Source organism: Haliotis cracherodii, unplaced genomic scaffold, assembly GCF_022045235.1.
Source record: "Haliotis cracherodii isolate W230 unplaced genomic scaffold, xgHalCrac1.p SCAF_5, whole genome shotgun sequence".
Taxonomy (NCBI): Eukaryota; Metazoa; Mollusca; class Gastropoda; order Lepetellida; family Haliotidae; genus Haliotis; species Haliotis cracherodii.
Window position 1 is genome coordinate 6,877,538 of NW_027266308.1, and position 27,361 is coordinate 6,904,898.

General features: G+C 39.4%; 2 protein-coding genes across 6 annotated transcripts in view; one reads left to right on the forward strand and one right to left on the reverse strand.

The window, feature by feature from the left end:
- Window positions 1–8,664, forward strand: part of LOC139442323 (UTP--glucose-1-phosphate uridylyltransferase-like) — a 105,670-nt gene extending 97,006 nt beyond the window's left edge. For all 5 annotated transcript variants that reach the window (XM_071223117.1, XM_071223115.1, XM_071223116.1 and 2 more), the window contains 2 exons: window positions 352–456; window positions 1,916–8,664. In XM_071223117.1, the coding sequence (XP_071079218.1) occupies window positions 352–456; window positions 1,916–2,023 (213 nt within the window). In that variant the 3' untranslated portion in view covers window positions 2,024–8,664. The remainder of the gene's footprint in view (window positions 1–351; window positions 457–1,915) is intronic.
- Window positions 8,665–12,820: 4,156 nt separating this feature from the next.
- Window positions 12,821–27,128, reverse strand: LOC139443492 (uncharacterized). The gene is made up of 6 exons (XM_071224477.1): window positions 26,956–27,128; window positions 21,598–21,731; window positions 19,853–19,980; window positions 17,868–17,936; window positions 14,980–15,133; window positions 12,821–13,072 (listed from the first exon to the last, which is right to left on the reverse strand). Exons 1-6 carry the CDS (start codon window positions 27,052–27,054, stop codon window positions 12,889–12,891), a joined length of 768 nt encoding a protein of 255 aa, XP_071080578.1. The 5' UTR covers window positions 27,055–27,128; the 3' UTR covers window positions 12,821–12,888.
- Between the last annotated feature and the right edge of the window lie 233 nt (window positions 27,129–27,361).

A 27,361-nucleotide genomic window follows, 5' to 3' on the forward strand; every position in this document is an offset into this window, starting at 1 on the left:
TGCAGCAGGGGAAATTCATCCTCATCCTCGGGGGATTCTGGGTTAGGATAGGTCCCCAGCAACCAAGGCTGGTCGAAAGAGGCGACTTAGTGGATCGGGTGGTCAGGCTTGGTGACTTGGTTGATTGCGTGTCATGGATCATTGGTTCAAATATTGATCACTGGATTGTCTGGTTGGGACCTGATTATTTTCAGGCTGCTGTCATATAGCTGGAATATTATGGAGTGTGGTGTTGACCAAATTTGCAATAATTTTTTCACCAGTTTGGATTTCTCTGTGGATAATATTTCTTTTTAATATCTTTTTAGATATTATGATTTTGATCTTTTTGTGTTTGTGTTTTTATTCCAGGTTAAGGAATTCTTGTCCAGATTTTCAAGCATCCCCGACATCATGGAGCTGGACCACCTCACGGTGTCGGGTGACGTCACCTTCGGCAAGAATGTCAGCCTTAAGGTAGGCACTAGCTCACTGAAGACCCAGGAAGACCCGTGAAGACCCGGGGTAGAATAGGTCTTCAGCAACCCATGCTTGCCATCACAGGCGACTATGCTTGTCGTAAGAGGCGACTAACGGGATCGGGTGGTCAGGCTCGCTGACTTGGTTGATGCATGTGATCATAAGCCAATTGCGTGGAAGGATGCTTATGATGTCAATCACTTGATTGTCTGGACCAGACTTGATTATTTACAGACCGCCGTCATACAGCTGTAATAAAACCATGAAACAAAATGCTAAATCTGATGGCACAAAACTATCAGAACTTCAATTAACCATTCTGATAGCACAAAACTATCAGAACTTCAATTAACCATTCTGATAGCACAAAACTATCAGAACTTCAATTAACCATTCTGATGGCACAAAACTATCAGAACTTCAATTAACCATTCTGATAGCACAAAACTATCAGAACTTCAATTAACCATTCTGATGGCACAAAACTATCAGAACTTCAATTAACCATTCTGATAGCACAAAACTATCAGCACTTCAATTAACCATTCTGATAGCACAAAACTATCAGAACTTCAATTAACCATTCTGATGGCACAAAACTATCAGAACTTCAATTAACCATTCTGATAGCACAAAACTATCAGAACTTCAATTAACCATTCTGATAGCACAAAACTATCAGAACTTCAATTAACCATTCTGATAGCACAAAACTATCAGAACTTCAATTAACCATTCTGATAGCACAAAACTATCAGAACTTCAATTAACCATTCTGATAGCACAAAACTATCAGAACTTCAATTAACCATTCTGATAGCACAAAACTATCAGAACTTCAATTAACCATTCTGATAGCACAAAACTATCAGAACTTCAATTAACCATTCTGATGGCACAAAACTATCAGAACTTCAATTAACCATTCTGATAGCACAAAACTATCAGAACTTCAATTAACCATTCTGTTGGCACAAAACTGTCAGAACTTCAATTAACCATTCTGTTGGCACAAAACTATCAGAACTTCAATTAACCATTCTGATGGCACAAAACTGTCAGAACTTCAATTAACCATTCTGTTGGCACAAAACTATCAGAACTTCAATTAACCATTCTGATGGCACAAAACTGTCAGAACTTCAATTGACCATTCTGTTGGCACAAAACTATCAGAACTTCAATTAACCATTCTGTTGGCACAAAACTATCAGAACTTCAATTAACCATTCTGATAGCACAAAACTATCAGAACTTCAATTAACCATTCTGATAGCACAAAACTATCAGAACTTCAATTAACCATTCATACAAGATAAACACAAACTGGTTGATGATTTGTTCTTGGATGAGGAGGGGCAACTATCTCTTCAAGTTATCTCCCCTCTGTCTACGAGTATGGTGTGAATATTATTACGATGTTCCTAAATATGTTGTATTTTATTTTTATTAACAGGGTACTGTCATCATCATAGCGAACCATGGCGAGAGGATAGATATCCCAACCGGGGCCATCTTGGAAAACAAGATTGTATCGGGCAACCTCCGCATCCTCGACCATTAAGACGAAGAATTACAACTATTGTCTGCTAGCGGCACTGTCACACTATACCTGTACACGTACACTCTCAACAGATAAGATACACCGCGTTATGTAAGCATGGTTCTTGGACAAATTATGAGAATGGGTTTGATAACTCTAACACTGTTAATCACTTTTCACAAGTGAGTTGATTTAAGGGATCAACCTTTGGTGAGATGGTTGTTAGCATGGGGTTTGTGGGGTGGTTGTTTTTGGAAAGAATGTTTTTGAAAATAAGACAGTTAATTGGTATAATTAATCAGCAGAACTCGGAATATGCTTCAGACAGAATTTCTCCGAGGTGCCAAACATATAAGCTTTTATTCCCTCACACAATTAGGACGTAAACAAATTTGTATCAGAAGTGTATTTATTATATATATTTTTGAGAACACTATGTGATGATGGCTGCATACAGCCCTACTTTTAAAATCAGGACAATCCGGACTTAAATCAAGGAAAAACCAAACATTATTGATCACTCTGTTAAACATCATTCATGTTTTAATTGACCCGTACAACGATGTGAAACAGTTTTGTTTTTCATGGCCTAATGAGCAGAAATGTATTGACAGTTCTCCATGGGTCTCGATCTATTTATATCCTTATATCCACAGTATTCAGCAGTATAAGTCAAGTTCTGATGTTACACCACCTAAGTTTGCAATGTAAATATAAGGATGTACATTTAAGTTGACTAAGTTTGTTTGTTTGTTTGTTGTTTAACGCCGCACTCAGCAATATTCCGGCTATATGACGGTGACAACAAAGTAGATCATTTTAGGTAATTTGTAGATAAGAAATAATATGAACAAACTCACACAAGGGATTGTTTGGTAGATTGTTTGGTAGATTGTTTGGTAGGTTGTTTGAGATGATGATCTCCTGACATTGGTATAAAAGAAAATGAAAAACTTGCTTATTCGATTTTTTTATGTTGGTGTGACCCTGTAACAGACAACATATCTGCATTATTTTACACAGATGTTATTTGTTGATTTCTTTAAACAGTGTTCCGTTTTGCAGTGTGTTCATGACGAATGTCTAGTATACAGATATTATTTTCCGGTTGTACAGGTGCTTATATTACCGATTATTCTCTTTACATATACTAATTCCAGTTTTCCTGAAGCATCTGGAATTTTATATCGCAATTTCCCCTATCTCCTTATTAGGGCTGGGACGGGTAACTCGGGTACCCTGGTCGGGTGGGTCCTGACCCACAGGTCCACGTGGACATGTGGTTAGTCAGGTGATATATTGTTTAATGACAAAATTTATCTAGAACTCTATGGTTACACTACAAGTCACTAATGTTCCCATTTCTTTCTGACAATGCACCCATTCCTTCTGACTTTTATATGTTTGAATAAAGATGAAACTTCAATGTATGCATGACCAGATCGTTTTATACGTGACCATTTTGCCAGGGCTAAGGTCAAACATTTCCATATTGGACAGTTTGTACCTGTCTCTAAATATCTACTGGGGGTACCCGGTAGGGTCAGGTAATAAGGTGGTGGGTACCCGGTAGTACATTTGGACTCGTCCCAGCCCTACTCCTTATCATATCCTACTCATACTCTTTCTGAATATTCTGGGGCACGGGTGGCCCAATCGTCTAAGGCGCCGCAATTCACTGTGCAGAGTTGCGTCCTTTGGGCACGCCAGAAACCTATGATTGTGGGTTCGAATCCCGGTTCGCCCCGATAATGTTTCTGGGTTTGTCAGCACCATACCCGTGCTCGTAGCTTCCACCGAAGTGGTAAACGTCTGAGACCTGCATCACTTCAGGCTTTCCTCCCACATTAAGCTGACACGCCGTGATATGACTGGAATACTGTTAAAAGCGGCGTTAAACCAAACTCACTCTGAATATTCATTCATCAGTTGATGAAATATGTTCTACAGCTGTTTCAAGATGGAAATCAATTTCATCAATTTAAAATGTGCCCCAGTTCCTTCACTTCTAGAATGTATCTGTATTTCCTTGAACTATTGTACAATACATTACCGTATTCGACATAATAAGCACCCTGTTCTAATAAGCACCACTCGCGATATTTGCGAATACATATTGGTTTATGAGTGAACAATCCCAATTAGCACCCCTTCCGATTGAACATTGTACACAAGACTTACCTACTTGTGTATAATACGCACTTGTGTGTTATATGCACCCTTAATTACAGGCAGTTAAATTCTGGAAAAATATCTCTCGTGTATAATACACACAGACTTTTCTTTTGTATCATTTCAGGCTGTCAGCATAAACCACCAAATTTACGATCTTTCAACTATTTTTTTTCTCACCAAAATTATATTCTAAAAAGAGCCCCCTATATCTAATTTTGAGAGCGCCCTGGGGGTTTATTACATCGAATACGGTACCAACCGATAACATGTATATTTATTGTTCACCTCTGTTCCCTGGGACTTCAATTACCATATTTCCTCTATTAGACGTCTGAGCTTCTGTTGATTTCACGCAAGCTGTAGACCTGGTGTCTATTTAAAGCTGGTACAGTGGTCAGATGGAAGCTGATAGATCCTCGGCATCTATATTTGGAACAGAGCTCATGCCCAGCATCAATTTGAGTCCCGGCATCTGAATGAGTCAGGGAGTATGGTTTTATGCCACTTTTAGCAATATCACAGCAGGGGACACCAGAAATGGATTTCACACTTAACCATGTAAGGTTGTTGGTTGGTTTGTTGTTTAACGCCGCACTCAGCCATATTCCAGCTATATGACGGCGGTCTGTAAATATTCGAGTCTGGACCAGACAATCAAGTGATTAATATCATGAACATCGATCCACGCAATTGGGATCGATGACATGCATCAACCAAGTCAGCGAGCTTGACCACCCCATCCCGTTAGTCGCCTTTTACGACAAGCATGGGTTGCTGAAGATCTATTCACGGGTCCCTATGTAAGGAATCAAACCCGGGCTTCGGTATGACAAGCGGTGTGACTTGGCTACCCAATCTCCCTGCATCTTATTGAGGAAATATGGTATTTTGACATACCTAGGAGTCAGGGTTGCAGTTTAGGTATCTGTTTACACAGATGTCATTATGTGCATACCTATTATATACCAGGTTGTATACCTACATTTCTTTAGGAAATAACAATCTTTGCAACAATATATACAATTGTCCCCTGTTAACTCATGTAAGTTAAGTTGACATTCATTTTCTATTTCTGTGATACCAGTTTGCTAAAGTTTATGTATAGTTGAGTAACTGTGTGAGAATAGTAATTTATGCAAAATTAAATCATGCTTGTTTATTCATAGTTAGTGTGGTATTGTACTTTTATAGGTGTCAAGAGTAAGTATTTGTCACCACAAAGTGAGTTTACTGCTGTATCAGCAGAATACTGAACTTAGCACAGTAATCAGTCATGATAAAACAGTAATGCTGTTTTTCAGGGCGTTACCATTTGCATAAGCCCGAGGTCTTCCATTAGCTGCCCTTCGAAGGAAGGCAGTTGAAAAGACCGAGGGCTTCTGCAAATGGTAATGCCCTGAAAAATAGCGTAACTGTTATTATAGCTAAAATGGATGGAAATTGTCATCAAATAAACAATATTGGTTTTGAAACATTTACTGCAATCAAGAATGTCCCTGACCCACCTTTACAAATATGGAAACGTCACCGAGCAAACCTGATGATGTCACTATTGAACGTGATGTCACCTATCTCTATAACATCACCTAACAACGGGCGTGATAATGGGTCGTCGTCAAGCAATATGAGGGCATTATCAAGTTAGAGTGGCCCGCTCATATCTGATAACATGCAGGCGGTTTAATGATAATTCTATCCATTATAGCTATAACAGAAGCTATACAGTGGCATATCTGGTCTGAAATGTATTAATAGTGGATATTTCATAGTTATGCCCACATATCTTTAAGTGTATCTGTCAAATTCCCAACAGTTTTGGTGGAGGCAGAGCTGAGGTGACTTCAAGTCAACAATTTGTAGGATATTACCAGATACACTGAGAAGTGAGGCTATAACCAATTTATACCCTAGTTAAGTTTCAATGGAGTTAATGTCAATGAATACATTTTGGACACCAACACGTTTAGATGGTTGGTTGGTTTGTTGTTTAACGCCGCACTCAGCAATATTCCAGCTATATGACGGCGGTCTGTGAATAATCCAGTGATTGATATCGTGAGCATCGATCCACTCAATTGGGAACTATGACATGTATCAACCAAGTCTGCGAGTGTGACCACCCGATCTCGTTAGTCGCCTTTTACAACAAGCATAGTCACCTTTTACGGCAAGTGTGGGTTGCTGAAGACCTATTCTACCCCAGAATCTTCACGGGGCTCAACACGTTTAGACCCTTGGAGACTCATGTCTTTGTTTCCAATACACTTGTACTGGAAGTGGGGTATAAAATTGGTCATGCCGGGGTGTCATTGAAATATATACTAGTACTCGTAGCATTGAATCAATACTGATATCACAAGCCTTGGTCATAGATATGATAAACTCTGACACTTGTCTGTAGGAATATGCCCAATGGCATAAAACCAAACACATTTACAGAATACAAACTCCATACATTGCAGTGTGTTGCTTACTTGTTTGTTCCATTTGTGTTGTGATGACTCTTGTTTGCTTGGTTTGTCATGAAAGTAAAGTGGTTGTACTTGATACTTCTATTTATTTCACAAAAAGGATTCATCCAGAGTCAAAAGAAACAAATGAGAGTACCGTATTCGACGTAATAAGCGCCCCGCTCTATTAAGCGCCCACGGCGATATTTTCTAATATATTGGCTAGTGAACAATCCCAATTAGCACCCCTTCTGATTAATCAATGTACAGTCTTATTTATTTGTGTATAATACGTGTTATGTGCATCCTTAATTATGGGCAATTAAAGTCTGGAAAAATTTATCTGTCGTACATAAACATTTCAGGCTGTCAGCATAAACCATGAGATTTACGATCTTTCAGCTCCTTTTCCTTATCACCAAAATAATATTCTAATAAGAGCCCCCTATTTCTAATTTTGAGAGCGCCCTTGGAGCTTATTATGTCGAATACGGTACATGGGATGGGACTTCAAAAGAAAAATAGATTCACAGTAGAACACCTTCATGCTTGAGCACTGTACTAATGTGTTTGTCTGCTTTTTTATAGTTAAAACAGACCGGGTTTCTTTAGCTGTAGAGAAACTTTTTTAGCACCCTTGGAAGTAATTACGAAAGTCTCTGGTCAGAAGAAAACAATCTTAAGTCAAAAGCAACAATATCACCAGCAAGAAAGTTTACAAATTTAATGGTTAAGATATGAGATGGAGTTTGTGTGATCCTTGTGTATTTGAATAAAGTTACGAGTATGATTCACTCATAAATTATTACATATTCAATCTGATCCATTCTTTTTTATCCTGATGAAATATACCATATGCATGTAGATAGGATGTTGATAGTTACTATACACAGACATGCCATCATCAGTTTAAAAAAGTTATGTCTCCATCTCAACTGTTTTTTCACATTTGGATGAAAAACTAATAATGAAATTAGTGATGCCAACGACAGTCAAGTCTCGTTAATCCGACAATTGGCTTTATCCGACACTAATGATTGGAACCGATTAAATCAGTGCTATTTAGACCCGTAAATCCGACAGTCTCTCGCTCCGATTCCGACACACCTAATTGCAAAGAATTACCGAAATCACTCATTAATCAGTCTCGTTAATCCGACACAGTGATCAGCATACGTCATCTGCCCGCGAGTACAAAACCCGTGTTTTGATGTGAGACGAGTCTTAAGCTTTGCGGTGCAAGTTTCACAACTTGCGACTTCCATTCCAGACTATGCTTTTAACAAACATTGATACTACTTAATTTTGTTTATCAGACAAAATAATATGCAACCAACCATGTCCGATTAACGGGACTTGACTGTATTTTTAAAAGTTGGCAAAAGAAACTATTGATTCCACTGAGAAGTTTGAGCTATCTGGCTTTTATGTATGGTTAAATGGTGGATGATGATGTGTATATGCTTGGATTTGGTAAGAATACACTTTGGGATACTGGTTTGTGAGGGTTTCAGATGTGATAATGCTAATTGTTACTGGGATGCATGGATGCTGTGAAATCTGTATGGGTTTGGCAGTTGTATACCAAATGTAAATAGGCGTTGCATTATTGGGTGGGGCCTCTCATACTGGACAATACCAGTTTATTACCGGTAAAATTGGGATTAGACTGGTAATTCATGTGGCTGCTCGTCCCCGTGGATCGGCAAAGAGAGTACCTTATAAATCTTTGTTGTTGAACAAAACATCAGCGACATTCATATAAGTATATTTTTCGAATGAAGTCAGCTTGTCTGTTACCTTCATTTTTAGTGCAAGGAAATAACATTTTGCTTTGGTTCGAGGTTAAATATATATTTGAAGCGACTAAGTCTTGAAGAATAAAAAAGAAGAAGAGAAAATAGTTCAAATATAGCAGGCAGTAACCTGGCAGCATGGAGGTCCAATACTCACTTGCTAGCATGTGCTTCGAAATGCATGAGCTTTGAAGAGGTCGTGACGTAACCTGTGAGCTGACATTACACATGAAGGTCAAGGTCAAGGTCAAGGGGTAGTGGAAAGTTACCAAGAACATGTAAACATTGTACCCATCTTAGAATTGATAAATATTACTTGGAAATTGAACTTTAGAACATTAGATTACTAATAGAGTCCTTATCATTGGACCACCATGGATAATAAGTTAAAATCAGTTGTAATAATTTTAACATGATTTCATGTCATTTCATTTCTAACAGTTCATACTTGGAAACATGAGGAAATCTTGCATCTACACTAAGTTCCTTCAGAGATGATGTCATGTTGAATGAATTAAAACCAGATAATTTTTTTACGGTTTTTTAATTGTTGAAAGTTGGGATTGAAAAAGTTAGGAAGGGTCTTGTAATTTATAGTGTTGCCAGTCCACCAGGACTGTCAGTTTCAAAAGTCAGCAGGAACACTGCTGGAGTAATGTCAGATTTATAAATTGAAATTCTCCCATTTCGGACACATTTCCCAAGTCTAGGGTAATGACATACTTCCAGACAAACGATGGTTACATGTGTACATATTGAGTGTCTGTCTTCATTATGTTTTTTGTGGATGTTCGGCCATATGTTTGCTGTGAACAGTTGTCTCCCTTAGACATGCCAGAAACATGACCGTGGACCTACGGTAATCCAAGACCTGCATCAATCAGGCTTTCCTCCATGGAGCTGAATGCTGTGACATTCCTGAAATACTGTTCAAGAATGTGGAATAGTTAAAGAGGACGAAGAATCCAGCAGCTGAATCTGTTTTACCCTCACGGCAGCTGTCTTTACTTGAGCCCCCTGTCACTACGACCCCGAATATCCCAAATGACACGGAATCAGAAATGTTTGAAATTTGTGATGATTCGGCCAATACTGCAAACTTTCGTGGCAAATCGGGTTGAAAAATATGAAGAATGCCAGGAATGGGTTAAGAAACATGTACGAATTACAAGATTCATGTACAGATCATGCAAGAATTGTAAGAATCACCTACGAGTTACGAATATGCTAAATGTTGTTCTTACTTAATTCTTATGATTTGTAGTTGACTCGGAACATTCGTGGCTGTTTCAGGATGTTTTCAGGTTGAGGACAAGAAAGTTTGGGAGCCACGAATTGCTAAGAATAGCCAAGAATGGAAAAAAATCGAATACAGAGCTGTTACAGAACATAAGAATTAATTACGAATGGATTACGATACAGCCACGAAATTGCAATTTGGGGACCCTTCCACTAAAGTTTTTGACAAACAAAAACTTTCTTGCCAAATCGACGAACTCCCGCGAAATATATGGGAATCATATAAGATTCATTAAAGAACTTGAAGAAATTATTGAGATTTATCTACGAACATGAAAAAATTCCTATTCGGGGATATTCGTTGTCATAGTGAAATGCAGGCATTTTAGTGATTTTCCATTACTCAAAAGAAGTTAAGGCAACTATCAGTGTAAAAGATTTTGTTACCATCAGGTAACAGCTATCAATGCATTCCTGCCTGCAAAAACTTGCAAGATAATCATCATTCAAACTGATCCAAACTGATGTAACTAAGGCTAAAAAAATTAATAGTCTTGGTTCTGAGGCACCGCCCACATAATCATAAAGTCTGCTGCACATTTCGTTTTAATTTCCATTTTCAAAAAAATATAAAAATCCTAATACTGAAAAACAATGCGATCCAATATAGCATGCAATTACTTCCCTATACATGCACATTGCTTTACTGCACATCTCGTGTTATGGTCATGGTGGCAATAAGCGTTTCTGTGCTTGCTAATGTAGGGAGACCCTTTCCCAGGTTGATGGTACACAAATGTTTATTTGCTTACATACTACTTTGAACAAGCAAAAATACAAAAACGAAAGCCTGCACACTATTTTCGAAACTCATTGCCTAAGAACCAATTCTTTTACCTTTTTTAAGCCTAATTTGTTGATCTCTCCCTGATGTTACCCGAGATCTCCGTGGTTGTATTTACAGATGTTACCCTCAATTTCCACACTGTGTGTCCTTCAACAACTATTGTTATCACAGCTTCTCTGTTATGCTGAACAAATAGCACCTTATTCTGTTGAGATTTTGACATCACATAGATATATATTTGTGCCAAAGAGGAATAAAGGTAAACCAATGAAAAACTATTTACTGTTTGTTTCTGTTCTTTGCATAACCCAGAGCTCCAGATAAGCTGCGTATCTGCGTAAAATATGCATCAGAAATGTAGAAATACGCAGTAAAATAAAATCCATGCGTATCAAATACGCAACGAACATTACAGGTACGCTACAAAAATCAAACTTGTGCGGATCATCAAAATATTGTGAAGTAACCCTGCGTATTTGATTAGCAAATCAGCAACTTATTTTGAAATGATAAACGGGCATTCCGTCAACCTTGCCAAACTCCACGATGACAGTTACATCATGATCATTTCCCATCACACTTTCTTGTGGAAGTGACGTGGTATTTTTTAGTTCTATAAATCTCTCTAACCCACATGACACAAGTTTGCAGGGACTAGCTGAATAGTGTTTTTAAATATTTAACTTAATACCCACGAGTAAAAACTAGTGGGTAACAGAAATTTGAATACCCAGATAGAATTACTGATACCCAATGATTTTAAAATGCCCACAACACCAAAAGCTTATCTGGAGCTCTGTAACCTGTATTGCCTGCGTGTTGCGTTCTCTATTATCCAGATATTATTTTGGAGCCGATACAGACTATATTTGCCACTGTTATTTTCAAGGATCCAAGGGCTAAGGATAGAGTTTGGGTAACCTACCATAACCCAAACAGGACTAACCCTGACGATCGAAGAAACATGCATAAATATATATTTTCCAATACTAAATAATTTGTTATGAGTGAGTTGGGTTGGGTTTAACGCCGCTTTTAACAGTATTCCAGTTATATCGCGGCGTGTCAGCTTAATGTGGGAGGAAAGCCCCAAGTGATGCAGGTCTCAGACGTTTACCACCTCGGTAAAACCCACGAGCACGGGTATGGTGCTAACAAACCTAGAAACATAATCAGGGCGAACCAGGATTCGAACCCACAATCATAGGTTTCTTGCGTGCCCAAGTGACGCAACTCTGCACAGCAAATCGCAGCACCTCAGACGACTGGGCCACCCATGCCCCCTAATTTGTCATGAGATAGATCTAGTTTTATGATACGATGGGTGGTGAACAGATTCAGTAATGGCATTATTACATCGCCATTCTATTATGACAAATACACTGGACTCGTTCCTCCAAATTCAAATGAAAGTATGCTAAAAATAGCCATCCAATGAAACAACTCACATGAGAAAGAGAAATTCTGAGCTAAGTTTGTCATGAAGTGATCATCGATTCCCCAATGAGGCTATGGTGGTTAATGGGCCCAAAGTACTTAATATATTAGAACAGGGATATGATGCACTTGGTAATCAAGGACTGCGATGTTGATGCAGGGAAATATTTGTTACAAATAATTGTCGGTTCAAGGACATAATCTTGGAACCTGTTTAAAAATGTACGCAATACTCAACCCCAGGACAGAATTTGTCACCAGATATCCATGCATTGAGCAAGAACATGCTTGTCATGTAGTTACAGTATCTCATAGGACTTCATGCCCCAACGGCAAGGATCTTTGCTCATGCCATCAACCATTGGTTTGCCAGGCCCTCATTATTAGCAGATCCCCAGGAATGCTGTTGAATGAGACATGAATAAACATTCACTCAGTCTTGTTGCACTGCTGTTGACTTCGAACGCTAACCCTCATGGAAAACAAGGTGTGAGTTGTTGCTCCAAACTTAACAGACTGTGAGTGAGTGAGTGAGTGAGTTGGGTTTAACGTCGCTTTTAACAGTATTCCAGTTATATCACGGCGTGTCAGTTTGATGTGGGAGGAAAGCCCGAAGTGATGCAGCTTCGGTTTACCACTTCGGTGAAACCCAGGAGCACGGGTATGGTGCTGACAAACCTAGAAACATAAACAGAGCAAACCGGAATTCGAACCCACAATCATAGGTTTCTGGCGTGCCCAAGGGACGCAACTCTGCACAGCAAATCGTGGCGCCTTAGACGACTGGGCAACCCGTGCCCCCCTTAACAGACTGAATCATGATCACATGGACATCAAATTGTTCACAGAGAAGGCAAATGGAAAACAAAAAACAAAATGAGAAAATAACTTTACTCGTTTCCCCTCAGCACCAATGTTTATGATCAGCATTTGGTCATCTGGTTACAAGCCATCCCTTCTGACATATGCCAGGACACCTTTCTTCAGTGTTTCTATCACAAAACATAACAATCCATCCACTGGGCTGTCCTTCTCCAGGAGAGCTGTCACTGTGTCTCCAAGTCCCTCCATGTGAACACTACTGCTGACAACAACATGGGGATCTCCTGGAACCTTGCTGGCATCACTGGGAACGATAAGACAAGCCATCAATTATTCTCACACTGCTAAAAAGTGAAAGGGATGTTACACTCAAGACTTGGCCAATTCGGTTTGGTGTTTGACATCCTATTATGCACTTCTGAACATTACTCAATCTCATTAAAATCAAAGTTCTCACTGCCGCTAAACAAAGATCTGAGGACATCCCATTACCTGTTACGTCAAAATGACCTTTCGCAAACTTTGATCGACCACTGAAATGACTAAGAAGATGTCGAGATCAGCCAATTAGAAAGCAGCTTCCTCGAGTTTTACGGCACTTGTTTCAACTTGGCGACTTCCATTTCACACTACGCTTGAAAAATATGTTGACACAGTTCTCGATTAAAATTTTGAAAACTGAACAAACAAACATTCCGGAAAGTCTAACATATGGTTGAGATTGTATGGCAGTGCTTCCCACGTACTGTGCAACGCACCCTCCGTTTATCCCATGGAAGTGAGAGAGAGACCATATATAATTTTGACAGAATCAGTCGTACGGGCCGTAACTGCCATTCGGAATACCCCGTGTTAACATTATCGAAGCTGCATGATAAGAAAACACATTCCGACTGTCACTTTCATGATCTGGTAAGCAGCGCTTTGATTGGTCAGATGAAAGGTCATTCTGACGTGACCCGTAATGGGATGTCCTCAGATCTTTGTCAAGCGATCGCGAGAACTAAGGTCTGATTTTAATGTTATTTACAAGCCGTCATCCTACAGCTGGAATATTGTTCAGCATTAAACAACAAGAGTCATCAGAAAGATGACATATCCCCCCCGGCAGCTGTCTGTAAAGTAACCACTAGTAAATGTGCAATTCTCTATGTAATGAGTCAACAGTTGAATGTTCTTTAAGAAGCATAAATTGTTTACCCACTGAATGGTTTTCGAATTCTGGCCCGGAAACGAACCCGTTCCCCAATGGAGTCTAGGTCCAACTTCTTTCCATAAAAATTGTAAAAAATAAAATTTCGTAAAAAACACACCAAGAGTTTGCCACTAACATGGCTATATCCCCCGCCCCTGTTGCAGAATTTATGACATAATAAAATCTAAACAAACCCCCCAAAAAAATTAACCAAGGTGGAACTTGTCATGTAAATTGTAAAAAAAAGATGAGTTTGGAACCTAAGTCCATCTTGCTGCCATGGAAACGTAAAAAATTAAAATTTCTAAAATTTCTCAATAGCAAAAGGCACCAGTTCAGCATGTAGCTGACAGACCTGCAAAGTTTCATGAAAAAATATTGAACGGTTTATGAGTTATGCTCCGGAAACGAAACATGACGGACGGACGGAGCCCGTTTCTATATCCCCCGCCAACTTCGTTGGGCGGGGGATAATTATCAAAAGGCACCACTTCAGTATGTGCCTGATAGCTTTGCCAAGTTTCGATCAAATACACTGAATGGTTTTCGAATTCTGCCCCGGAAACGAACCCCATCCCCAAATGTCCAACTTCATTCCATAAAAACTTTAAAAAATAAATTTAGAAAAATCCCAAAATATCAAAAGGCACCACTTCAGTATGTGCCTGACAGATTTGCCAAGTTTCGATCAAATACACTGAATGGTTTTCGAATTCTGCCCCGGAAACAAACCCCATCCCCAATTGAGTCTATGTCCAACTTCATTCCATAAAAACTTTAAAAAATGAAAATTAGAAAAATCCCAAAATATCAAAAGGCACCACTTCAGTATGTGCCTGACAGATTTGCCAAGTTTCGATCAAATACACTGAATGGTTTTCGAATTCTGCCCCGGAAAAGGAAATGATTACAGACGGAGAGACAGACTGGCTGATCGCTATATCCCCCTGCATTATATGCCTGGGGGATAACAAACCAACCAATAACTAGGGTGGAATGTAGAGAGAGTTGTGTACCTGTCTTCAGGCAGGGTGGCTGCTGCTGATATGGACACCTGCACAGCGAAGCCACCATAGAGCACTGTGAGGCAGAGCCGCTCTACCAGTTGATCAGCTTCCACTCGAGGGGAGTATCTCACCTGCTGACAGCAGCTCCTGTATTCTCCACCATCTACAACATGTCAAATAAACATCCTCTGATCAAGTACATGCGGTGAGGTGAGGTGAGGTGAGGTGAAATGGGGTTTAACATCGCGTCCAAGATTATTGCACTTATATAGTAACGTGAATGTACGTGTATGTGTGTGTGGCTGCTTGATGCAGATTTATAGTGCTAGCTCACTGAGATACCATGCTGCAGTTTAACATGAATACCCCACTCAGACACAGGATACTGACTCCGAGCCGACCAGTCCTTGTTTTAGCCCCTCAATGTCGAGCGCCAGACAGGGTAACAACAAGTAGGGTTGGGAATTGGACCAAAAAGTGTATTGCGATATATTGCAATATTTCAAAAACATATTGCAATATTATTGCAATATATTGGGAAATAATTTCTACCGAGAGAAAAGCTTTTTTTCATATCCATTTGACAAATATTAATATGAAAGCTGCAATGTTAACAATTTGGTCAAAATTATGAACCAATTTATAATAAATTGTACTATTATTTTTATCTACAATCAAATAAAGAGTATGAAGCATTTGTTTTGTCTTTGTTTTGATTTAATAAGGTAAGACTATACATAATGGCATATACATGTCAGTCACAGTCTCCAACCTTTTTCAATCACATTTGAATAATGTTAATTCTCTGAAACAGTTTGAAAAATTATACATCATGACAAATTCCATGTCAGTCATTGTCTCTCATCAAACATTGCGAAAAAAATTACACTCAATGTCAAAAGATACAACTGGTCAAATTTCAAATGTTTTACCACTACCAGTACTGTGATCACAATGAAATGTGTTTTTCTTTAGTATTCTGGATAGTGAAAAGCCAGCAAAAACAAGTTAAACAAAGTAAAGCAACATCAAATCCTAGTCTTCATAGTAATCACATACGTGTGTGTGTGTTTGTGTGGCTGCTTGTACTAGTCCAGACTGAAGACATATTTTTATCAGGTGGTGTTTGAATAATGACGGAAAAACCAATACGCCCAAAAAGTATCGTGATACGTATTGTGATGAATTTGTATTGCAATATACCGGTATACCAATAAAACCGCACATCCCTAACAACAAGTACCATCTGTTAACGTCTTCAGAGCTCCAGATAAGCTTTTGGTGTTGTGGGTATTTTACCCATGCTTTTTAAAATCATTGGGTATCAGGAATTCTATCTGGGTATTCAAATTTCTGTTACCCACTAGTTTTTACACGTGGGTATTTAAGTTAAATATTTAACAACACTATTCATCTAGTCCCTGCAAACTGGTGTCGTGTGGGTTCGAGAGCTTTATAGGACTCAAAAATACCACGATACTTCCACAAGAACGTGTGATGGCAAATGATCATGATGTAACTGTCATCATGGAGTTTGGCAAGGTTGACGGAATGCCCGTTTATCATTTCAAAATAAGTTGCTGATTTGCTAATCGAATACGCAGGGTTACTTCACAATATTTTGATGATAAGCACAAGTTTTATTTTTGTAGCGTATCTGTAATGTTCGTTGCGTATTTGATACGCTTGGATTTGATTTTACTGCGTATTTCTGCATTTCTGATGCATATTTCACGCAGATACGCAGCTTATCTGGACCTCTGGTCTTTTGGTATGACGCGGCTGGGGATCGAACCCTGGACCTTCCGCTCTCCGGGCGGACGCTCTACCATTAGTCCATGGAGGCAGTCAGTTCATGCAGTGACCACCTATAGCAGCATGCAGACATTAAACATTAAACCTTGATGATCCGGGGTAGAATAGGTCTTCAGCAACCCACGCTTGCCGTAAAAGGCCACTATGCTTGTCGTAAAAGGCCACTTACGTGATAGGGTGGTCAGGCTCGCTGACTTGGTTGATGCATGTCATCGATCCCAATTATGTGGATAGATGCTCATGATATCAGTCACTGGATATCTGGTCCAGATTCGATTATTTACAGACCGCCGTCAAAAATGGAATGTGCAAAGACAGCATTTAACAAAAAACAAACAAACAAATCATAATTTCTTTTTTCTTGGTACTACTTCTCACCCATTCAGTCACGTACGTAATGATGTAGCCCTGAAATGTTACAAAGAATGTGTTATCCAAAAAAGCTCAGCGTATCTTCAAACTTCAGCAGTTTTCATTCAAGAATCTTTCATGTCAATTAATAGTTATTTTATCTGTATCTCAAAACAGCAAGAGGTGTGCTACTCAAATAATGATAGGGATATTCTGAGTGTCATGGTGAGGTCTGACTAACTGCTTGGATATGTTGTCATGCGAGCAGTATTCACTATTGCCAAGGAATTGAAGCATATAAAGCTTCATTTTAAGTTCATTAAACATAGGTGCACAATTCAATAAGTTATCATGAGTGAGTGAGTGAGTGAGTGAGTGAGTGAGTTTTTTGAGTGAGTGAGTGAGTTGGGTTTAACGCCACTTTTAACAGTATTCCAGTTATATCACAACCTGTCAGATTAATGTGGGAGGAAAGCCCGAAGTGATGCAGGTCTTAGACGTTTACCACTTCGGTGAAACCCACGAGCATGGGTATGGTGCTGACAAACCTAGAAACATAATCGGAGCGAACCGGAAATTCAAACCCACAATCATAGGTTTCTGGCGTGCCCAAGGGACGCAACTCTTCACAGTGCCTTAGACAACTGGGCCACCCGTGACCCCGAACATAGTTATGAAACATATGCTTATTTCTAAATTTTCAACCATGGCCCCTGTTTTACTGTTCTTACCATCATAATCTGCTAATTTCTCCAACTGTGAAAACCAGGGGTACAGAGCTCCTCTTCTGTCAGTCGTAGCTTGTAAATGAAGGGAGAGTGACTGGTTCATCAAATAATTTCAAAACATAACATGACGTACTCTGTGCAAAGTACACTGTACTACAGTGTTTGCCATGTTAAGCACCCCACTCCAATAAGCGCCCTCAAACCAACTACTCGACCTATCTGCATGTAATCTTTAAAAGAACGAAAGTTTACATAACGGTTCACATGTCTGTGTGTAGAACACACATTGTTACAGAACATAGGGCTTTGTAGAAGGGAGTGCATGGTACACACTTACAAGCATTCTGGCTTTTTGTGCTGTAGTGAAAACATTACCACCCCTACACTGAATTAAAGTTAAGGCTTAAACCAATCTCATTAAAATCAGATCTCAATTCTCGCTGTCGCTAAACAAAGATTTGAGGACATCCCATTATGGGTCACGTCAGAACGACCTTTCGCAAACTTTGACCGACCACTGTAATGACTAATAAGAAGTCGACATCAGCCAATTAGAAAGCACAAATGAACAAATGAACATTCCGGAATACCGTTGATATTGTATGGCAGTGAATCCCACGTACAGTGCAACGCCTTGTCTGTTCAAATGTTTTTCCCACGGAAGCGAGAAAAAGACGATAATTTTGACAGGATCATTTGTATGGGCCGTAACTGTCGTTCAGAATACACCGTGTTTACGTTTTCGAGGTTGCATGATAAGGAAACACATTCCTACTGCCACTTTCATGATCTGGTAAGCGACACTTTGATTAGTCAGATGAAAGGTCGTTCTGACGTGACCAGTAATGGGATGTCCTCAGATCTTTGTTTATCGATAGAGAGAACTAGGATCTGATTTTAATGAGATTGGGTTTAAAAAAATAAAAGAATTGGTTCTCAGGCAATGACTTTTGAAAATATAGTACGGGCGGTCGGTTGCTTGTTCAAACTAGTATGTAAGCAAATAAACAGTTGTGTACCATCAACCTGTTGCCTCCCTACATAAACAAGCATACAAACTCCTATTGCTGCCATGACCCTAACACGAGATGTGCAGTAAAGCAGTGCACATGGAAAGGGAAGTAATTGCATGCTATATTGGATCGCATTGTTTTTAAGTATTGGTAATCATGGTAATGGAATTTTTTATTTTTTTTAAAAAGGAAATAAAAACGAAACATGCTTTATGATGACTTTATGATGATGTGGGAAGTGCCTGAGAACCAAGACTATTATTTTTTTAGCCTAACATTACAGTTCATATTTTCTTATGTACAACACGCAATTTCTACAGAATACAGCTTTGTAGAAGGGAGCGCATATCATAAATGCAGACATGAATTCTGGCTTCTATTTTTCATATAAAAACATTACCACTAGCATGTTAACACCAGAAACAGCATGTTGAAAAAAATTTCATCTCTCCTTTGATCTCAAATTTAAAATGTACACCCACAATCTCATTAAAATCAGACCTCAGTTCTCGCCTCCGCTAAACAAAGATCTGAGGACATCCCATTACGGGTCACGTCAGAATGACCTTTCATCCGACCAATCAGTGCATCACTTACCAGATTATGAAAGTGACAGTCGGAATGTGATTTCTGATCATGCAGCCTCAAAATCTAACTCCGAACGATAGTTACGGGTTTAAGGACTGTATCCATACAATCTAGACCATCAAATAGCCATTCCAGAATGTTCCTTTGTTCAGGTTTAAAAATTTGTTATCAAGAATTTGTTGAAATATGTTTCGAAGCGTAGTGCACGAGAAAGCTGCCTTCTGACAGGTCATTCCATTGGTCAGTCAAAGTTCGCACAAGGTCAGCCTGACATGACCCGTAATGGGATGTCCACAGATCTTTGTTTAGCGGTAGCGAGAACTAAGATCTGATTTTAATGAGAGAGGTACACCCACAACTTGTTGGGTGTTAGTATTACTAGGTTACCTGTGAGTGTGGTGAAGACACAGTGGACGTCTTGTCTCACCTGCAGCAGGTGAAGTTCGTCAAGAAGCTGCTGTTTTTTCACCTCAAGTTTGTGAATCTCCCTCACCAGGGGCAAAACACGGCTATATCTGAAGCAAGAACCGTCCACATGGTGAGTGATGTTAAAGGATGACATCAAGCATTACCCAAAGGCTGAGTGAGTGAGTGAGTTGGGTTTAACGCCACTTTTATCATTATTCCAGTTATATCACAGCGTGTAAGCTTAATGTTGGAGGAAAGCCCAAAGTGATGCAGGTCTCAGACGTTTACATCTTCGATGAAACCAACGAGCACGGGTATGGTGCTGACAAACCTAGAAACATAATTGGGGCAAACCAGGATTCGAACACAATCATAGGTTACTGGCGTGTCCAAGGGGCGCAACTCTGCACAGCAAATCACTACGCTTGAGACGACTGGGCCACCCGTGCCCCCCATCACAAAGGCTGGAAGACCTAACCAACATGCCTTTTGTAAAAAACATCCGTGCAATACAATATCTTCATCGAAGATATCCCACAAAACAAAATAGTAAATTGAATAGACATTGGAATTTCCTGTTATATATTAAACAAGGCCCACACACAAGAACTGCAACATACAAAGTGAGTCTTCCATACAGGCAAGCTCTGCGTTGTACCCTCTGAAACAGGTATTACTGCACATGTTTTTTGGTTTGGTTTGTTGTTTAACGCCGCACTCAGCAATATTCCAGCTATATGACGGTGGTCTGAAAATAATCGAGTCTGGACCAGACAATCCAGTGATTAATATCATGAGCATTGATCCACGCTATTGGGTTCGATGACATGCATCAACCATGTCAGCGAGTTCCTACCCGATCAAGTTTGTCGCCTTTTACGACAAGCATAGTCACTTTTTACGACATGCATGGGTTGCTGAAGACCTATTCTACTACGGAATCTTCATGGGCCTCTGCACAAGTAGTGTGTCATAGCTAGTCTTCAACATATGGGAACATATTCATGAGCCAGCACATAAAAAGACTCCTGATAGCTATTCGTTGACAAACACTTTGCACAAGCACTGAGTAAAAGACAAATATGATGCTGACAATAGTACAATAATGACTGTGAATATTACCCAACAGGGGTGGTAAACTCAGTACTTAGGAAATGCTTATTCCAACAAGGCAACATCTAACAGATGGACAATAGCCCTAGGTATGTTCTGTTAGAATACATTATACCTACAAACACTTACACAAACTACTAACATATGTCACAGAAGCCATATATTCAGTGACAATGACAGATTTGTTAGAATTGGACTTCAGCAACCATGCTTGTCCTAAGAGGCAACTAACAGCATCTGGTGGGCAGGCTCGCTGAGTTGGTTTATGCATGTCATCATATTCCAGTTGCCAGATCGATGCTAATGTCAGTCACCTGGATTGTCTGGTCCAGACTTGATTATTTACAGACCACTGTCACATAGCTTGAGTGAGCGAGCGAGTATGGTTTTACACCGCTGTTAGCAATATTCCAGCAATATTACGGCGGGGGACACCACAAATGGGCTTCACATATTGTACCCATGTCAGGAATCGAACCCGGGTCTTCGACGTGACGAGCGAACGCTTTAACTACTAGGCTACCCTACCGCCCTCATATACCTGAAATATTGCTCACCGTGGCCTTAAACAACAAAACACAAAGTGAAAGTGACAGAGAACTATTTCTTACATTTTCTGGCCATTTGAATCCAAGACAGGTTTCAGCTCTTGTTCAGCAACTTCAGCAACTTCAGCCACTAAGTCGTCTTTCCTTTTCATCAACCCATGTTTCTTGAGCTGAATAACTGATCGATCTTTGTAATCCTGGGAGAGAAAAATGTTTCACATGTAAATATTCCAGTGCATGAGGATCAACATCCCCCATGCCCAAGTGTAGTATACAGCCATTCAATAGATAAATACCCAGGACAATTCATCACCTACGCTTCATCTCAGAAGTGACATCACCATCACCCTCATCTCCAACTTAGCATAGAATTTCTCTTGCTTGTGAGCTGGTAATCAACAACCACTCGAAAGGACTGTTCTGGAAGAGTGTTCGGCAGAGGTCTAATTTCAAAATGGCAGCCTTGTTTGAGTGTTGTTTGGTTTGTTGTTTAACGCTGCACTCAGCAATATTCCAGCTATATGACAGCGGTCTGTAAATAATCGAGTCAGGACCAGACAATCCAGTGATTGATATCATGAGCATCGAACGACGCAATTGGGATCGATGACATGCATCAACCAAGTCAGCGAGCCTGACCGACTGATCCCGTTAGTCACCTTTTACGACAAGCATAGTCACCTTATACGTTAAGCATGGGTTGCTGAAGACCTATTCTATCCCGGAACCTTCACGGGTCTTGTTTGAGTGAGTGTGCTCTCAACACATTTAATCGAATCAGACGACTGCTAGAAATGATACTGTAACTGGAATTTTTTTTCTGAATATTAAGCTGAGGGGAGGGAAGTCACAATTAGGACAGGTTGGTTGGTTTATTGTTTTACGCCACACTCAGCAATATTCCAGCTATATGACAGCGGTCTGTAAATAACCAAGTCTGAACCAGACAGAGATTGATATCATGAGCATCGATCCACGCAATTGGGATCGATGACATGCTTCAACCAAGTCAGCAAGCCTGACCACCTGATCCAGTTATAAGGCAAGCATGGGTTGCTGAAGACCTATTCTACCCTGGACTTTTCACGGGTCTCATAATCAGGAGTTCCTATAGTATTTGAGTTTATGGTCCACGGCTACAATATCTACTAATCAGGAAGACAAATCAGATTTACTGTCCAGGGACACACTGCATAGAGGGCGTGGACATGGTTGAGTTGTACAGGACTGGTGTTTAGCTGTTACAGTACAGGCATATACTGTAAACAGCTTTATTTCTGCACCGTTAAAATATTGCGAATACCACGCCAAAGACAATACTGCGACGAGATATTTTTGCGAGTTGCCGTGTTGAGATGACCCCTCGCGTACCAAACAATAGACAGCTTCTCTCCGAAGCTAGTTTTTCTGAGTTGGCCGGAAAGTTGACCGGAAGAGATTGCGACTAATTATCAAATACGATAATTGACTCAACTCAGTGTCATGTCATGTGTGGACAAAATTGCAAAGGACACTGACGCAATCAAGCGAGGTTGGAAGAAGGCAGAATTACTGTGAGGTAACAGTGACACTAACTGGTCTGTTTACACTGTCATTTGTGATGTATTGTGTGACCATTCTGCATTCATTTGTGTTTTTAACTTATTGAGTAACTTGTAATTCTGGTTGATGATGACGTTTGATGACGCGTTGCAATGAATAAAGTATGTATGTATTATTTATACTTATTTTTGCGTTTTTAATTTTTGCGATTGAGTCTCGTTCGCAAAACTCGCAATAATAAAACGGTCGCAAAAAATTCCCTGTTTACAGTATGAGAACAAGATCAGCAGTATTACGTAGCGTTCACGTACATATATACATATATACAAATGTACACACAATGTAAATAAGATATATCAATGATGGCAAACAAACTCAGTAAATGAATACTTTCGATAGTTTAGATCCTTGTGTTTCTGTAGACGTTTCAGCAGAGTACACTTGATTGTTCATTTAGATCAGAAAACGCTACACATTCATAATTCACTGTAATAAGGATTTATCCACTGACTTTGCCGTCTGTCACTTTAACCCGCCACAATAATGATGGTTTGTTTTTCAGGGACTATCTACTTTCTTTCATTTGTGTACAGTGATATCGATGCTTGTTTCAATCATGGAAGATGGGTAATTTGATTGCACATTTATTTTTAGCGTCAAGTCATTCGAACCAGGCTCAAAACGAAGCAGTGGTGGCAAATGGAGCCAAGGTACAAAATACATGAGGAACAATACATTAAGGGCTTGGAATACAAGGAAGCAGTTTTGACAGGGATGTATCTAGACCTGCTCAAAGGGTGACATGCGGCCCCAACAGGGGTAGATACCATTAGTCAGCAGCTGATTTTAGACTAGTGGTCATGTCTATCCCTGCCAAAGTCTGCAGCAAATGTCATTAAGTGAGTAGTGAGTATGGTTTTACGCCGCTTTTAGCAACATTCCAGCAATATCACAGCGATGGACACCAGAAATGGGCTTCACACATTCTACCCATGTCGGGAATAGAACCCAGGTGTTCGGCGTGATGAGCGAATGCTTTAACCACTAGGCTACCCGACTGCCCCAAATGTCATTAAGAATTACCATATTGGAACTATAAATTTCCTAATTCATTTAAAAACAAATAATCTTGGTTTGTATCCCTTTGCACATGACAAATTAACAAAAACAGTTCTTAGTAATTAAAATCTAAAATGACTGTAATACAAGGGACCAAAAGAAATGCAACTTGTATTACTAAAGAAGTGCAAATGCCGTTGAGCATGTTTAGATGGTGACAATAACTTGTACACCTATCTTAAATGGAAAGTTGTGTTTCTGGTTCAGTAAGTATCATCTCGTTACTATATAACTCCTTACTTGCAGCAGACGGAACATTCCAAGGAAATTGAAATTGTTTATGAAGCGAGCATGTCCTGGTTACTGATTTGCATTAATAGACATCCTCGAAGAGGAGTGCCCCACGGACATTACAAATGCTGCGATACGATGAATGCCACGGTACCACAGGGTCCGAATATAAATTTAATGAGTGAGTATGGTTTTACGCCGCTTTTAGCAATATTCTGGCGGGGGACACCAGAAATGGGCTTCACACTTTGTACCCATGTTGGGAATCGAACTCGGGTCTTCGGCGTGACAGGAGAACCCTTTAAAGGGGCACTGATCTAACGCCATTCCCCGGACTGGTTGTTGCCTTTGTTATTGTTTTTTCCCCCGTGAGTACCCGGATGATACGCAACGCAACTGAGCGTGACCAGAGACTGGGCTACCGTCTGCAAGGACAGCTAAATAAACTTGGAGGCAATATTTGTTTTACGCATTTTTGCATAAACACTGATTGGTTAACTGTGATCTATAAAGATTCGACAAAGGGCGCATGTTAAATAATTTCTTCAGCCTAAACAAACAGACAAAAAGAACGGCGGAGCTCATCGGAAGTCGTCATTTGGAAATACCCAAGATGGTTATAGTTTAATACTAAAAAAAGTATCCATGCAGTGAAAGCATTTTCGGATTTCGGATTGTGTAATACGATTACTACTCCCTTGTTGTCATACACGTTTTCTCGTATAACCCTACGCTTGTGTATTTGTCGTCATTCACTTGATGCTCAGTTAATGAATTTATTACAGGTACAATTAGTGGTAGCACCACTTAGATTACCTGACAAAGGTTCTCATTTGGCATTTATTGTGTCTGGGGTAATTATTCAATCTAAATCCAGGTTTGAAGTGAGGTTATGTAATATGCACGTGGCAGCCCAGCAAGAGATGAATGATCAGTTTACTTTTTTTTGTAAATCAACGGATCGTTCCTAGTCATCAAAGGATTAACAGAAAATACGTTGATTGATTAATCACTGTTATCTTGCACAGTGGATATGTCAAAAGTGAGTGTTTACATGTCTAGGTTTACTAAAACAAAGGGAATACACTCATATCATGGCGTGAAGTGCTGATGTAAAAACAACATACAATTTGTTCAAAGGGTTAACTGATAATACGTTGATTGGTTGCTCATTGTTATCAAACTCAATGGATGTTTTAGGAACCGTCGACGTAATGAAAATAGTTGTCACGTGGCCTTTCTCAGCCGACCCTTGAGACTTGACACCCAAAACGATATATATCTTTTAGAATATTTGATAGTTACAGAGACACGTGACATCGAATAAGTTATTTTGTATAGCTGCAGACAAGTGGGATATTATTCCTTTGTGTGGATATTCACGGATACATTCCTCGAATAAGGAAGCTGCCTATTTATACACATAAATTTGGTAAGTTGTAATTATGGTATTTGCATTTTTTTTCCTTCATTTGAACCGATTCGTTCTTGTTTTTCTACGTCTTGGTTGGGAAATTCTTCAATGCGCGATAGACGTTGTTTTCACAGGCCATTTCCTTTGTAAGCGTGTATAGATTACCGTCAATTTGTAAAATGTGATTCTCTCAGGCAATTTTTAAAATGTGTAAATATTTCAGTCATTTTGACTAAAAAATCTGTCCAGATTGATTAAGACGATCAAAAGGGCCTACAAATATCACAACAGATTATTATGTAGGATTAGAAGCCAAACAACATAGAAATGTACTTTTCAACGTAACATTTTCAGTCTCTGTGTGATGACATTAAACATCCAAATGTTTGGAATTCGTTATCATAATAATACAGATGGAAATGTTTTTCAGTCACATTGTAAAATAACTGAATATTTAGACGTTTAATAAATATGTTACACATTTTGACAGTAAAAAAATATACACACTATAAAAAAAGCAATGCTCAGGTGAAATATTTACTTTGTGTTGCAAGTCAAAATAGTGTAAACGAAAATCGCAAAATTACCAAGCAAGTGACTTATCAAAACTTCGTCACCATTACCGATGCTACCAACAAAGATGCCTACATTTCCTTATTATCTCGAAGACTGTATTACATTTTGTTGATCAATGTGACCATACGCTCTTATTACTACCGGTATCCATAAAAGTGACTAAAGCGCTTACGAATGGCGCAACAGAGGTCGCGAGCTAGTCTAGATTTCTGCTCTACATCCGGGTACTCACTGGGAAAAAACAATAACAAAGGCAACAACCAGTCCCGGGGAATTGCGTTAGATCAGTGCCCCTTTAACCACTAGGCTACCCAACCGCCCCAAATTTAATATGAAATAGGTGAAACATATACCCCCTTAGATCCCCAACACTTACACTCCTTTCGTTAGACGATTAAATTATGAATTGTAACAGAAAACATAATTTCCTACAGTACATATATACAGAGACACAATAGCCATCAGTCCTACTCAGATCTATGTTTATCATCTGCAGCCAAAATATTGTCAAATATCTAACAGATTTTAAAATGACATACTCCTTTAACTTGTGACTGAAGAACTGAGAGCCTTTCACGAATCGTCACTGACATTGTAAACTGCCGAACATCTGTGTCTCTTTGTCCATATGAGATCATTTAACCAAACACACAGCCCCTAATAATTCACGTCAAAAAGTTTTATACGTCGCGCCCCGTCCACTTCCTTTCATTTTAATTGGCATGCGCAGAAGGCAACGGGTTTAATAAAATAACTAATAAACGAATGAAGCACACAAATATACGAATTGATAACAGATCTTAATAAAAATAATTTAATCAGTAAATAAGACTACAAATACTCTTTTCTAAAATACAGCTTATAATAGCGCTGTGTTTTGTAAGTTGTTCCACAAAAGTGATGTCTTTAGCGAATCATATTTCGTTTTAGAACCAACCTCCCGCT